Here is a 15,271-nt window from a genome sequence, read left to right on the forward strand (position 1 = left end):
CATGAGTAGGTACATATGATAGAATTCTGTTAAATATATACAAGAATAATAAAAAAAACATTTCACACACGGAAATCGAATATATTTTCATCGAGTTTAGCTGACAAATCCATTATAGACTCTACAATAAATAACAATAGCACTCCAGCTTACTTCCAAAAAAAAAAAATAAAATAACACCGCTTATAATATTGTGACAGCATAATTGAATTCTGGACCACCGAGGTTTAGCTAACGACGTCACCAATAGAGATATTCAGTTCAAAATAACAGTTAGTTGAAAAAAATTTTTTGCTTATTGTAAATTTTTGGACAGATGTCACAGACAGGACTGACAAAGCTTCTGGGGAGCATTGTTCGCCCCCCGCTACCATTATCACTGACTCCTCGCTCTACAATTAAAATATTTATACGAGTCATTTATAATATATTTGTTAGTCTAAACATCCCTTAATGTTGCTAATAACTTAACTATGTATATTTAATTTTAAAAATCGCTTAAGTTTTTACAGACAGAGGCCATTCATGGCACAAAGTGTGGCTGTAAACACGATGGGTTGTGGGTTCGATTCTCACTCGAGGACATTAATATTTAATATTTTCATTTCTTGGCTCAGGTGTTGAGGCAAGGCGCGGCGTTAAATTACGGACACTCAACACTCAACGCCTGACTTCACTTAGGCAGAAAATGAAATGGAAAACATATTCGATTGATAGAAACAGTAATTTGCGGGTAGACTCGGACTTTTGAAGGTGTGGAACAGATTGAGATGAAAGTGTGGCGTGACGAAATCAATCACGGAGGCTGTATGGACCACCCCCTGCAATATCATTAAAGGGAATCTGTTTGTTCCCTTAATTAAAGTGGTATCGGACTCGGCTGTCTAATTGATATTATTGCCTTTACGATCGCCTATCATTTGGTTTCGGCTGTAAGCCTGACCGCGCCCTCGACTCTAATTTAACTCTAATCCTGGTTTAGTTCAGTTATTTATGATTTTGATTATATGTTTTGGGTTTTTGTGGTTTGGTTAGTAATATAATTTGTTTTATGTTGAAATTTATTTTATAATGTCTAAATAGCTCACTGAAATATATAGGTAACGTATCTTAATGTTACCTGAAAGCACATTAGAACTGAAAGCATACTAGAGATAATTTTACCTAGTAGGTAAGTATTAGTATTGTATCTACTCTAAGCTCTCGTTCTCTCCAAATAGAATATGGTAGGTAGCGCTAATAAAATTGTACTAAAACTTTCTTTGTTTGGCTAGTTGAATATACTATTAAAATCTGAGATGGTTAAAAATATCAACATTATACATTTGCATATTAAATTAACGATACAAAGCAAACAACTTAATCGTTCGGCGGCGTCCAACATGAACTCGTTAAAAAACCTACTCGATCGTATACAATATCACGCATAATAAAATAATATCGCCACCAAATCGATATTGCGACTCGAGTGGAAAATGAGCAATTCCATTTAAATCACAATCTAGCGATTCCTTGATACCCATGAAATTGACGTAACGGTATAAAAGTTAAATAAAACGTAAAATAAAACTGGCCCCGCAAATATATAATTGGTAAATACCTACGGAGCGAGGCTCGTTGACGCTCGTTTAATGGCTTATTTAGGGGAAACTTTTATTGAACTTGGCTCTCCACCCCTCGGCGTCGTGCCGCGAATGTGCACTCTACTACGGGAACAATAGATGTTACTATAACCGCTACCGTTGCGTCATCGCGCCGGCGTAAAATGACGCGCGTTTGTGTTCCCTTTTATACATTTTGAGGCATTTTTTTATTCGCTTGCCCACAATTCACTTTCAGATTTCGCTAGCGAGAGTCGTTATTATTTTATACTATGAATAATACAATACTTTTTAGTTAGAGGGCACTTACCGCCTCAAACGGTTATGGGAAGTTTGTAAGTTCACAGTAATTCATTTTTATGTGTGTTCATATATCTACTTAATAATGAAAATTTGTGGGATTGTTTTTTGTATAATAAAACATTTTGTTATAATAATAATTTCATATGATATGATTTAAATATGAATTCTTCTTATTTTGTCTTTATTTTTCATTATAGAATTTAATTTATAAGCTTGAGGCTATGAGTTTGATTCCCCACTATTCTGGGAAATGATTATATTGTTCCAAATTTTTGAAATTGTAGAACAGGGTGACTAAAAACCTAGTGCAGGTTTAATCTGCCTACTCTGCTATGAACCTGGAACAAGCATGAATTTGTTTCTTTATTTTTTTTTCATAAAATTTACTACGGCCAGTGTCCTAAAAAGAAAATTTACGTAGCGAAAATAACTTTATTATTATTATTAGAAACAGTACGATACATATTACGATACATACTATATGTATAAATTTAATTTATACAAGTATATAGATAGTTAAAGAGGAAACGATCTATATAGTAATAAAAATGTAAATTATAAAATTTTACGCAAATGCCATCATGTATGACGTTTGTAACTACTTTAGGGGATCCTTAATTAATATGTGACAACATATTTCTTTTTGCAAAATTAAAGATATGAACTTCATTCTTTTAATTCTTGGACTAAATATTTGAGTTATACTGTATACTTTCTGATGATGAATATGTTTATTTTTTTATCTTAATCTAGATATGTCGTCATTTTCTCGAAGGAAATTATTAAATCTTTTCATCTTCAAAACATTCTATTTTTAGCAAATATTATTACTTGCATGTTAAATTTAAACGTTTTTCCAATTTTTTAAAAGTTGAAACAACATATTAACTAAAAATACTAATAAATTTAACTTTAACCCTAACATGTAAAATAAAAATAAAATATGATACACAACTTAAAGGCCTCACCATGAAACGAATGAGATCAAATAAACCCCAAATCTACAGTATTTGGCAACACCAAAGCCTTCATTTTACAGTTTATGAGGCTGAAAATGTTGAACGGTTAAGCTCTGCCAGGATTGCCAGCTAGATGATGGGTGGCCCACATTTGGCAGAGCGGCGGACTGCGCGGCGCCTCGGCGCTTGCTGGGGTGGTTTATGGACCGTTAAACAACTTATCACCTTAATCCAATGATTCTCTACTAACGCAATTTTGGTCTGGACCGTTTTTGAGGGGGTATCTGATTGTTTGATACAGTTCATTATAATGCCGAAATAGTTGTTTGTTTAACTTCACGATGTGCAGGGTAGATATAGCAGGGTAAACAAAGAGAAACTGGGAACCTTACGTTCTTAAGATAAGGTTCCCAGGTTCCGTTCCCATAAGACACTTCCGTTTCCCACTTTTCACTGAATTCTAGAGACTCAACTCTGCGCTTTGTATCGTTGTGCTTGGACTCAAAACAGTAAGGTTTGTAAAATTATTAAAGGTTCACATTTATTGACCTATTAGTGATAATATGTACAATACAAGTATGACATAATTTTCTGTAAGCTGTACTAAAGAAGCGATTCCAATATAGAATTATTATAAATAAATTACACTATCGCGGCGCAGGGGCCGACCACTCGCGGGTTCTATCTAGGAAATGAAATATGTATTAACATTTTCATTTCTTCGCTATGGTGCAGAGGCAAGAGCGACGTTGAGTTCCTCCACTCAACACGCGATGCCTCCAGAATTCGACGGTAAGTGGAGAGCGGAGTGTCTTACATTAAGGTCCCCCTGCCTACTCTAAATGCGGAATACAGCGTGAAATTAAAAAAAAAACTACACATTAATTTACAATTTTCCACCTAGTTTTACTAAAACCACCATAAAGATGTAGTGACGCGCGAATAACTCTAATAGGCCATTCCCCCTGTTTATACGACGTTGTAATGACTTGACGCGAACGAGAACTGGCCAAAATTGATTGAAATGTTGTTAGATGCGGAGTCACGGAGTAGGGGATGCTCCAAGGGTTAATAAAGTTTGGCCGTGAGTGTTAAATGGGTAGAGTTCCTTTATAGCTCATTAATAGATGGTAAAATTCAAATTAATAGTCACTTTTGACTATTTTACGGCGTTGTTTTACGTAAATGTTCTGGCTTATATTTTAGTGCAAGATTCTTATTATTTATAGAAATTAATAATTAAAATAGATGACTTCCTGTGTACAGTATTCTAGTCTTGAGCTTCAATGGGTTTTTTTAATTAGGGACAAAATAAAAAAAAATACAATTTATTGGTAATTTTTAGGTATAATCTCGAATAAACTAGCGACCATAATTTGTACTTTTTCATATCAATATAAACAATCAAAAGTTTTAAAGTTGAAGTAGTTTTATAACATATTTAATTGCAATAACTTTATAACATATTTAATTGCATTATTTAATCGAGTTGTTAAAATGAGAAAAATAGCTAAATGTATTAACGATTATTGCATTAATTGCTTCATTTGCATGGGCGTATTAATTAAAATTATATTTTTATTGTTATTCTCCAATATCGAATCGTATTTTTATAAATCTCAATTCTTTCAAATGGCCAACGAACATAATTCAATTTTGTATCACCTACTAAGCACAGAAAGTCTCGAAATGTCGCGAAGAAAAGAATAGAGTGTCTTAACACTATGCTATAAATATATAATAAATAGTTCCAGTTATATTTTTAATATAAATAAATTATATTCGATCTTATTAATTTTATAACAAAAATAAATATAATTATGAATAGAAAAATAATTATTCTTGTTGTTCTATATTTTCCTTTTTTATTTTATATTCCATAACTATATTTCCATTATAATATTATTTTTGCTTACTATTTCAATTTTATCCATTCTAAAGAGAAAACGAAAAAGTCCAAATTATGAATACTAAATCTATTATAACAATATCAAACACAAACATTGACTTTTCTGGTCATCCCTCACTCAGGAGCAGTCAGCGTCACCACCACGAATCTGTTTTTATCAAGAACCGCAAAAGAGTTGCAAATTTGTCACCGGCTTAGGGTGAAATGATAGATATAAATGAGGCAGCCACAAAATCGGAAAGCCAACATTTTTCATCATTGCCCACGTCTAATCTATACTAATAATGTTTTGTTTTGTTTGTATGGGTTGACTTGATTTTTGTTGACTTTGTTTGTTATTTTTTTGTTAGAGTCAAGAATATATGGTTATATGTTACATATCGATAGGTGTTAACAGCTTCAAATCTGGGTAAAGAAATATGTATGTTATCATTGCCCATGTATAACTAAAAGTGCTTAAAGATTAAAGTATGTAGTTTTTCTATGATTATATAATAAAATATAATTATAAACAAAATTTTTATATAATTTCGAGAGAATCTGAAGAAGAAAAGAATCTGAACAAAATTACATACGAGTATACTTATATAGTGATTTTTTATTTCTGTACTTCTAAAGTTTCCTTAACTTTCAAACGGCATCAGTAGCGTTCTTATTAAATCATCAGGTACCAACTTTTAAGGATATCATTAGCCAGACGTTACGGAGAAAACCGCGTTAAGTTTCGCGTTTAAAACATGACTATTGTAACAACATAACATATAATAAAACCTACTAAGGAAGTCAAAATGTATGACAAATGTATGTGACTCTCCCAAAGTTTATCTCAATCGTTTTGATAGAGACTTGTGTGATTAGTACTTCAATTTTGTAGAGAAAAAAAAAATGTTTAATGTGACATATTGCCAGAGTACATTTTTCCCCAAATGGACGATATTGAGGAGTGAGAATATCGTCTCGACGTATGCGGGGATACAAATGGATCCCACCTGGACATTACACTAACATTAAATAAAACTTGTATGAAATATCTTTCTCTAAAATGAGGAAGTTCTGTTTCAAACAATATATTTATTATAAGTAAATGTTTTATATGCATTTCATAACTATGTATATGTGAGAGCTGAAAATATATATTTTTTTTTGATATCTTATATTATGCACTAGAAAAGTGTTTCTTCAATATTCTCTTCTTTATAATGCAAAGAAAATGAACGAATTTGGACATGAATTGAATGTGTCTCCATTCTAATGTGATCAGTGATTTTGTTGTTATAGGAGTGTTGCCTTTTTAGGGTCCTTTATCCCAGGCCGCTGGGGGACCCTATTATTAAGCCTCTGACATTCGTCCATCCGTCTCTTATTTGTCACAGGGCTGCGTCATAAATATAATTTTAAAAATTAAATACCCATATTTTTATTTATTTCTTTTTATGTTATTGTGGCTTTATAATCAAAGAAGCTTTTCTGTTCAAATAATATACAAATATACTTTGCTAATTACGCTCCCACGAATGAATAACTATAATAAATTTAAAGATTTTCGACTTTTATTACATTAGAAATCAAACTGTTTTATACCACCTTTACTATAAGAACTTCATTATCTAATTAAAATCTTGTTGGGCATAGAATTGCAGTACTGACAAAAAATAAGCCACTTATAAGTAGTTTATAAGTGCTATACTAATTATAAAACAATCTGAATCAATCATTCATTAACATTAATTATAAGAGCAGCTTTTTAAATACTTCCTCTATCTTAGCACGTGTATAATGTATATCGTTACTTACTTGGAAGGAAAAAACCAATTGAATTGAACTACTATTCTTACTTTGAATTGAATGGACGCCGTCGTAATGTGGTGTAAATGTATGCTAATACCATTTACCCATTACTGTGGTTATGGATTCAAATCCCATGATATCTGTTTCTTTAGTTTCACGCTATATCTCGTATGTAACAATGTATGCAGGGGAAACCAAACTATTGTCAAGATACTCCGTTCCCCCCAATTTTCGAGATATTGTGTGTGGAGTGGTGGAACTTAACGTTTCCATTTATCTTCTTACCAAAACGAGAAGAAGAGAATAATTCATTCTCCTGAGTGGGGATCGAGCCCACAATTGTTGCGTTTTCCCCTACGCCACAGACCAGGCTCAAAACCTGAGAGAAATGTCTGCGTAGGCATAAATGTAGGTACCTATTCGAAATTAATGATAAATTTTACGTATTTTAAGAAAGTAACTCGGAGATTAATGACGGAAGTAAATAATTTTTTCAATTATTATTATTCAGGGTAGGCAGAGGGAATCTAGTGTTAAGACACTCCGTTCCCCACTTCCTCGCACCATCGAAACCAGAACTGCTCCACGATGGAGGTTGCTATTGTTTTTGACTAATGAACTTTATATAATCCAACATGGCTTAGAAGACAATATGCGTTTAGCTATTACTCATATCGTTGTTAGCTGCCTTTACAATTATTTGTACTTCATGTTTCGGCTTTGGCTAATTGACGTTATACTAAAGTCGATTTGAACGGCTAAAGCATTGCTCAAACCTGATTGTAGCTGCTGATTCACCAACTAGTGAAGCGATTTAAATCATGTATTTTGTTAAAGAAAAACTATAATATAAATAGGTTTGTTACTTTACTTATTTATAAAGGAGACATTTCCCGGATCCTTTAGACACTGCTCTCCAACGCCACTTGCATTACTCTAGATAAAGGAAAAGATTTAAAAAATAATTCATATCGATGAAGTAAACAACAAAAGTTATTTTTAGTTACATTTTCTTTGTGTTCTTATCTTTCACGAAGATATCTTGATTGTTTCTGTTAAATATATGTTATTATCACCATCTATATATATGTCAGTGTCTATATATCTATATATATATGTCGTCTACATCTAAATATATGACAGGACACTCAACATAGTTATTTTACAATGTAATTGCTATCAATTTGTCGCCAGCAAGCAAACTGCTGGCTATCAATTAAGTTATTACGTATATTATATGTTAAGTCGTATTCGCAGTTATGTTAAAAATGCATATGTTATGCGTTAATATAGAGAAAACTATTTTTATGTTATATGATATATTTTTTAAATATTCATCTTTATCTTCACGCTCTATCCCGCATACAGTAGAATAGACAGAGGGAATCTATTGTTAAGGTACAACGTTCCCCATTTTAAGACAAATTCTGGAGGTGCGTGTTTAGTGGTGGAACTTAACGCCGCGCTTTGCCTCGACCCTATACACAGTATACTTTTTTTGTTTTACTTTGAAATTAAAAAAAAGAAAACTACAATTTCCATATAGATTTTTCTTTATAAACATCAAATGATCGCGGCGAGGGGGAACCTAACGGTCTCAAGGGGTCCCGGTTATCGCGAACACTGTTGCATATGCAGCCACTGTACACTGGGGGGCCTGACACGGGGGAAGCTTTGGGGCAAATCATTCACACTCTTAATTTAGTTGCTCTTAATGCATGCAGATACAGATAGTAGGGTGCCTTAAGGCCTAGGGACCTTTTTGCCATTTGGATTATAATTTTATGAGATATATATATATCCAATTCATTTATCTGTCTTTTTGTGTTGATATATTTTTGTTTGTTTGGTTTTATAATTCATTATTTAAGGGGTTATTGATTATTATATTATATGCCAAATACGTATACCGAGAAGAAGAGAGGACATTATATCTTTTCTTTTATTGATTTAGAACATAGCTAGTAAATATAGAAACAGAAAGATAGAGAAAGAAAATAGAAATAAAAATAGAAAAGAATTTCGCGAAGAATTTTACCCCAAGTTTCCATTTAAATAATATAAAATATACCTACGTATATTATTAATATGCATTTGGCAAAGTGTTGTATAACAAATATAAAGCTACCCTCTCTGGTTAAATAGTTATCACGCGAGGGCGAGGAACTTAATAGTTTCACTCCCCAGTCAGGACTCGGAGGTCCATACATTATGCAAATCCGCTAGTGATACGTCGGTACTCCTGGGAGGGTTATTGTTGTCGAGTTTATCCGTCTATTGAGTTAGCTTTAATTAAATTCGAGACACATTTGTAGGCCATTGCTTGTTGTGATTCATATAATACGCGTCGTCGCTTTTAAAACGTTTAAATTGTTGCTCAATTTCAGTATAAATATAAGTACAAACATAGGTTAAATAGCTTATGTTGGTTTAATATATTTATAACGAATTTTGATTATTTTTATAAATTTTAAATGAAAATACCAGTGTTCTTCTAAGTCTTTTATGTCACAGACCTTGGTGAGACATTATTAGATTTTCCAATTTTCTCACATTTACCTTGAAACATTGTTTATAGGATAGAGAAATCTGTTCTGACCGGAAAGAGTCTGTCTATAATAATATTTTAAGTAAAAATATTTCCCCATGTGATACTTGAACCTGCAACCTACAAACTCCCAGATGTATCACAACTGCATCATCATTGTGCATCGTATTGTACCAATTACATCCCTAGAACTTCAACTTTCTGTCCGTCCAGGATATAAAAGCATATACAGCTAACAACTTAAGCAACTTAATAATTAATACATTCTCTTCAAATCCCATATAAATCTACCCATCAACAAATTAATTTAAACGTATAACAGTATTAAGTTGTGTTAATACCAAAATCTTGCTTTTCAGAGTAACCCCTACGCGCTGAAGGAGGGTAGCGGAGAGATGTCGGCTTGGACATCAGCTGGGCTGCAGCCCTCGGGGGGTTACTACCCCTACGACCCGACGCTGGCTGCGTATGGGTAAGTTAAGCTTTACACCCCCAAGCTCAGCCAGCGACACGCTTTGCGAAGGGCGTCCTAATGCCTATGCGTTGATGTAAGAGTCGCTATTTTCAAGATAATTTGATGATTATGGGATATTCTATTGATTATGTTTTATTATACACTTTAAAGGGAGTTAAGCAGAATTATTAGATGTGGTGATAAGTTGATATTCAAATATACGTTGGACTTTTCAAATTGTATATGGATAGTGTTAAATAGGGAAATTTATAAGAGTAATGGCAGATTTTTAATTTAAAATTAAGAAAACAATATTAACTTACATTATGATATATTATATACCTACTTATTATGAAAATCACAGTAGAACTGTACGACATCTTATAGCGTACCTGCTTGGAGGCCTTTATCAATATAATAGTGCTCAAGATATAGATTTTTTTCTGCGTTTATCGGTTTGTCTGTGAGTTTGACGCTGGTATCAGAAACGACTTATCCGATTTGGATGCAGTTTTCATTTTTGTATTTTGCAAACTTCCTTTTACGTGTAGTGTTTGTTCTTCAGTCGGTTCATAAATAAAAAAGTTATAACAATTATTTGATCGTCAAAACATATTACAAAATAAATGTCTTAATGAATTGCAATTTAAGTTTTCAATGTATAAAATCTTTAAAATGATAATGCTATAAGAACAAAAAGCAATTTAGATTATTAAATAAATAATCGTTTGGTCTTATGTACGTAGAACGGTAGAACTAAACACAAAAAAACGTTTTAAGTTTACGTTTTATAGATCACTCAAAAGTTACTAGATACTACTTGTAAATGTGTGGAATTAAGGAATATAAGAAAGTAGGAATCTATAAACAATGGCGAAAACCCAACTGTACGATAACAAAAATATTTTGTTATCTTTCCAAATAATATTTTCATACGAAAGTAGACTATTTAATGAACAATAATAATTATTTAGCTAATCGTATTAATGACAATTGTTACTAAAATTACAGATTTCTTTTTAAGTAATTATTTCTATATGGTAAAGGTATATTATATTTTTTAGCTTTACGCAGTCTCTTGCATGTAGCAGAGTATATGCAGAGGGAACTTGAGTGCCTAATGTCAAGAAACTTTGTTCCCATTAAGACACTCCCGTATCCCACTTTCCACCGGAAGTATTGCGTGTAGCGTGGCGCAACTTAACGCCGCGCTCTGTCTTCTTGCCAGAGCGAGGAAATGGAAATAGTGGGACTCGATCCTATAACCTGTCACTGACTGGCCTCTAGGTATAATAATAGAGAAACGTAATTTAGGTTAAAATGAAAATACTTTATTTATATTATTGAGTTTCATAATATTTTAGTCTTTAATTTTCGAGAATATATTATCGATGATACTGAAGGAATGTTTAACTCTCTTTTCTCTCTAGGCACCCTACTAAAAAATCTTTTAATTGATAACTTGTATAAACTATGGTCTTAAAACAACTTATTAGAATAGGTTAAAAAATATTAAATGTTTATGCGTCTTCCAATTTATAAAAAAAAGGCCTTTCAAAGATAGAAAGTAATATAATCTTTCAAATTAAAGGCCCTCAACACGCAAGTTTGGCTCTGCGTGCACGGTCTCCAGCTCCTTATCTCTTTCGCACTCATACTGATGGTGCATAGTGTGAAAGAGACAAGTCTTTGGCGCTACACTCATTAATTCAGATTTTCTTCGAAACACGACGGCAGATTTTTTTTCAGTTTCTGCAAAACCTATTAATAATGATTTTGATGTATCTAAATGTATAATATTCCTAATTACAATCAAAATTTATATATATATAGCTATACTAGCAAAGATAGTAAATACAGAAAAATAAAATATGGGTCTTAGTTTAATTATTTAAATTAAGTTAGTTGGCTCGGTTTAAAGAAGTTAGTTAAGCTTCAATGTATAATTTAAGAAAAAGTAAGTAATGCGTTAGGCTTGCAAGAAAAAACTAATGAAAGAGAGGCAGAGAGACGCGGGGGCACAAAGTATGACCGCAAATGCGACTGGTTGTGAGATTCTCACTCGAGGAGATGAAATATTTATTTTAATTTATATTTCCATTTCTTCGCTCTAGTGTCAACTCAAAGCCCGGCGTTGAGTTCTGCCACTCAATGCCTCCAGAATTTGGCGGAAAGTGGGGAACGGAGTGTCTTAACTTGCTGTGTGCGGGATACAGCGTGAACCTGATTTGATTTGATTCAATTTACAAACAATATTGTCCTAAATATTTGAACATATATTCAAATTAGGTAATCCAAGCCCTACTAATAGTACATATGTATATAATTATATTACAGTGTTAGATTTAGAACACCTTGTATCCCGGCGTGGAGAAACTTCCACATGGGTGGGGAGATGGAAGTTTGTGAGAGAGCTCTATTACTTGAGGGGAACCATTAAATGAGTTTTCATGTAAACTGACTTGAGTTTCAGGAGATCTAGTTTTTGGGATAGGACGAGTGAATTAGGTTGGCAGTGTAGGTTTATTAAAGGTATAGGTAACATATATTATTGTTGTGAGTTCGATCCTCACTTGAGGGAACGAATTATTGTTTATTAATATTTTCATTTTTTCACATTGGCAACAAGGTAAAAGCCTTAAAGAGTTCTGCCACACAACAAGCAATGCCTTGAAAAATTAGACGGAAAGAGGGAAAGGAGTGTCTTAACACTACGTTCCCCGTGCCTATTCTGCTTTAGTCGGAATACGGCGTGAAGATTTTTTTTATAAATGGCATAACTGAGCTTTCGTATGAGTCTATAGTTTCTTAAAACTTATCTCCAAATTGATGATCGATGTTGAATTCTTCTAGCTGTAGGTAAATAAATCTCAACTTAATATATTTTAGAACAAGTTGATATATGACAAAAAACAAACAATAAACAAAATTGAACTCCAAACTGTCATAACATGGTATTATGTGAACATCAATTAAACACCGAGTTAGCCTGGAAATATTTCCACCCATGAATCAGACTGGAAGTGTCTCCAAATAAAAACAAATGATGGCACATCAAAGCGAAGGTATGCTGACAATCCAGCCTACGCTTAATATATGGCGGGCGGGTGTCTAAAAATAATTAGGAGGGATACAGTTTTTGAGCATAAAAAAGACAGCTATAGTATACGGAAATATCTGATATAGTGTCACGACAATTGTCTACTTATACAGGATGTTTTTTTATGTGTAATTAATATATTATGAACTTTGTTTGCAATACGTTAGAAATTTATTATTTATTTGTCTGTAGTAATATATAACAAATAATAAGACATGAAACAATAGAGGCTGTTGTGGTGCAGCAGCATAAGAGTGTGACTGTAACGTGACGATTGTGGGTTCGATTTCCACTTGAGGCAATTAATTGTTATTTATTAATATTTTGACTTCTGCTACTCAACACCCAATGTCTCTTAAATCCCGCGGAATATGGGTTTCTTTTGCTTACCTTGAAAAATATAAAACAAATTAAAAACCTAAAAAGAGATAAAATCCAATATACATTCATTCCCATATAACGAACACCTAAATAAAATTATTATACATTAATAAAAGCAAATCATTGTGAGAGCAATAAAATATTAGACAATACGTTAAGTTACAAGGGTTTAAATAAAACTGGAAAAACAATACGAAGGTAGGTAGAGTCGACGCGTTATTTAGTACTGGCTGTACCACCACGCCCGTCGCGTCGAAATGAAAAATTACACAGCTATTTTTAACAAATCCCGTACAAAAATTAGAGAAACGAGACTAAGGAGTACTCGTACCGCTCCATTGAGTTCAAAATAAGCAGGAAATTACAACGCCGGGAGCTCCGACGTTATTTGTATAACGATTTGGTTTGTTACATTTTAAATAATCCGAATAAAGCTAACTGGCGGCTCTAAATGCGTCGGTTTTTTATTTTAACGACGTTCAATTGACTTTAAATATAAATAAGTGGTTCAAATGACGGGAGCAGTTCTTTCTTAATGTTTATTTCTATATTATATTAGTTAGTTAGTTAGTTAGTTAGTTAGTTATGGGAAGTTTGGGAAAGTTTTGATAGGTTATAGCCTATTGTCTTCATTAGGGAGAGACAGCATATACGGTGCAAATAATTTCTGGTGTGATCTAAATTGATTTCTGGCTGCAGACGTATGTATGTATGTATGTCGCAAATTTCTCTGAAATATTCACGCCGAGAATATAAAGTACTGATATTTTTATGTATTTTTTTATGTTCTCCTACAAATCTATTAATTAGAACATGAAAACAAAAAAAAAACGACAAAATTATATAAAATCAATGATAGTTCTAAAACAATACAAACCGACTAAGCCAGCTTTCACAATCATTGAAAATACGATGCGGCTCGTTTCGGTACTTGGGAATAATCAAATAATCGTCGATGTAAATCGTTCGGTGTTACGATTCCTAATTCTAAGCCGACCCCCAGGGCCCACCCTTGGGGGTGGGGGCTCGACAACCTCCTGCTATGTGCGCCACATAGGGGGCACGTAGGCCGCAAGCCCCAGGCAGAAACTGATACAGGATTGAACGTACTTCAGTATGTACACTTGTACCGCCCGCCCGACCGCAGCCGTTTTCAAATACCTATTACCTACTCCATTTTTTTGCTCGTTCAAAGGTACTTTTAGCGTTTTGCGGTGTTAAATACATGTTTTGAAGCTGAAATACATGTTATTTTGGAAGTAAACGTGTGAAACATGCGTAGTAGGTAATAATGTAAAAATTACGCTTTTAGTATCTTTTTTACGAATGAGATACAATTTTAAGATTATAATTTTATATAACTGTTGTTTGGCTTAATTACAGTTATTCTTTTTGTTTTTTTATCAGTTCATTAACATTTCATATGTATTTAAAATAAGTAAATTACACTATAAATTACAATATGCTTACAATTCACACGGGTTGTTTAAACTGCCATATTTTATTGAATAGGTCTTTATAAAGTTTTGTAGTGATCCAACACTTTATATTGTACTAATGCAAATATATACTTATAATAAATTCGTAAGTGATCGGTGTCATGGAAGATATATAAGAAAAGAAAATTTATTATGTAATAAAACTCAAAACTAATATTTGTTTATCTGTTTGTACGTTTGTGCACGCTAATCTAAGAAACGACTTAATTGATTTAAATGCAGTTTAAACTAATACAAAAACAAACTAACCTAAACATCTAGTATCTTATTTATTGCAATTGGCTCATAAATATAAAAGTTATATAAATATAAAATATTTTGTTTTAAATAAATTGCTGTAAAATACGTTTAAATATTGTCTTTAATTACTAATTAGGTATATTAATTGAAACTCAAAATTAATCCAGGTCATAAATAAATAGTTCTATATTTAAAGTGAGTGAAGCCGCAAGCAGGCCGCTAGTCAATAAGTATATAAAAATAAAAATATATTTTAATCAAATAGGATAGGATATAGGATTTATAGGATTTTCACATAGTACCTACGTACATAAATGTACACGTGTATTATTTACTTTGTTTTGTCAAAACCAAGGCGTGATAAAAATCTGCGAAATTTTACAACGTTTTATTTCAATTGCTATGAATATGAAGCACCAGTTCGTATGAATTATAAATATTCTAGGAAATATATATTTTTTGTGGTGTTAAATATTTTATTTCTTTATA

At 32.6% G+C, this 15,271-nt stretch overlaps 1 protein-coding gene across 4 annotated transcripts in view; it reads left to right on the top strand.

Annotated features, from left to right (window-relative positions):
* Positions 1-15,271, top strand: part of LOC146527212 (homeobox protein caupolican-like) — a 105,972-nt gene that overhangs the window by 80,095 nt on the left and 10,606 nt on the right. For all 4 annotated transcript variants that reach the window (XM_085206176.1, XM_085206177.1, XM_085206178.1 and 1 more), the window contains exon 3: positions 9,468-9,580. In XM_085206176.1, the coding sequence (XP_085062302.1) occupies positions 9,468-9,580 (113 nt within the window). The remainder of the gene's footprint in view (positions 1-9,467; positions 9,581-15,271) is intronic.

This window comes from Heliconius melpomene, chromosome 21 (assembly GCF_056956725.1).
Source record: "Heliconius melpomene rosina isolate 202511_hmr_F chromosome 21, ASM5695672v1, whole genome shotgun sequence".
NCBI classification, from domain to species: Eukaryota; Metazoa; Arthropoda; class Insecta; order Lepidoptera; family Nymphalidae; genus Heliconius; species Heliconius melpomene.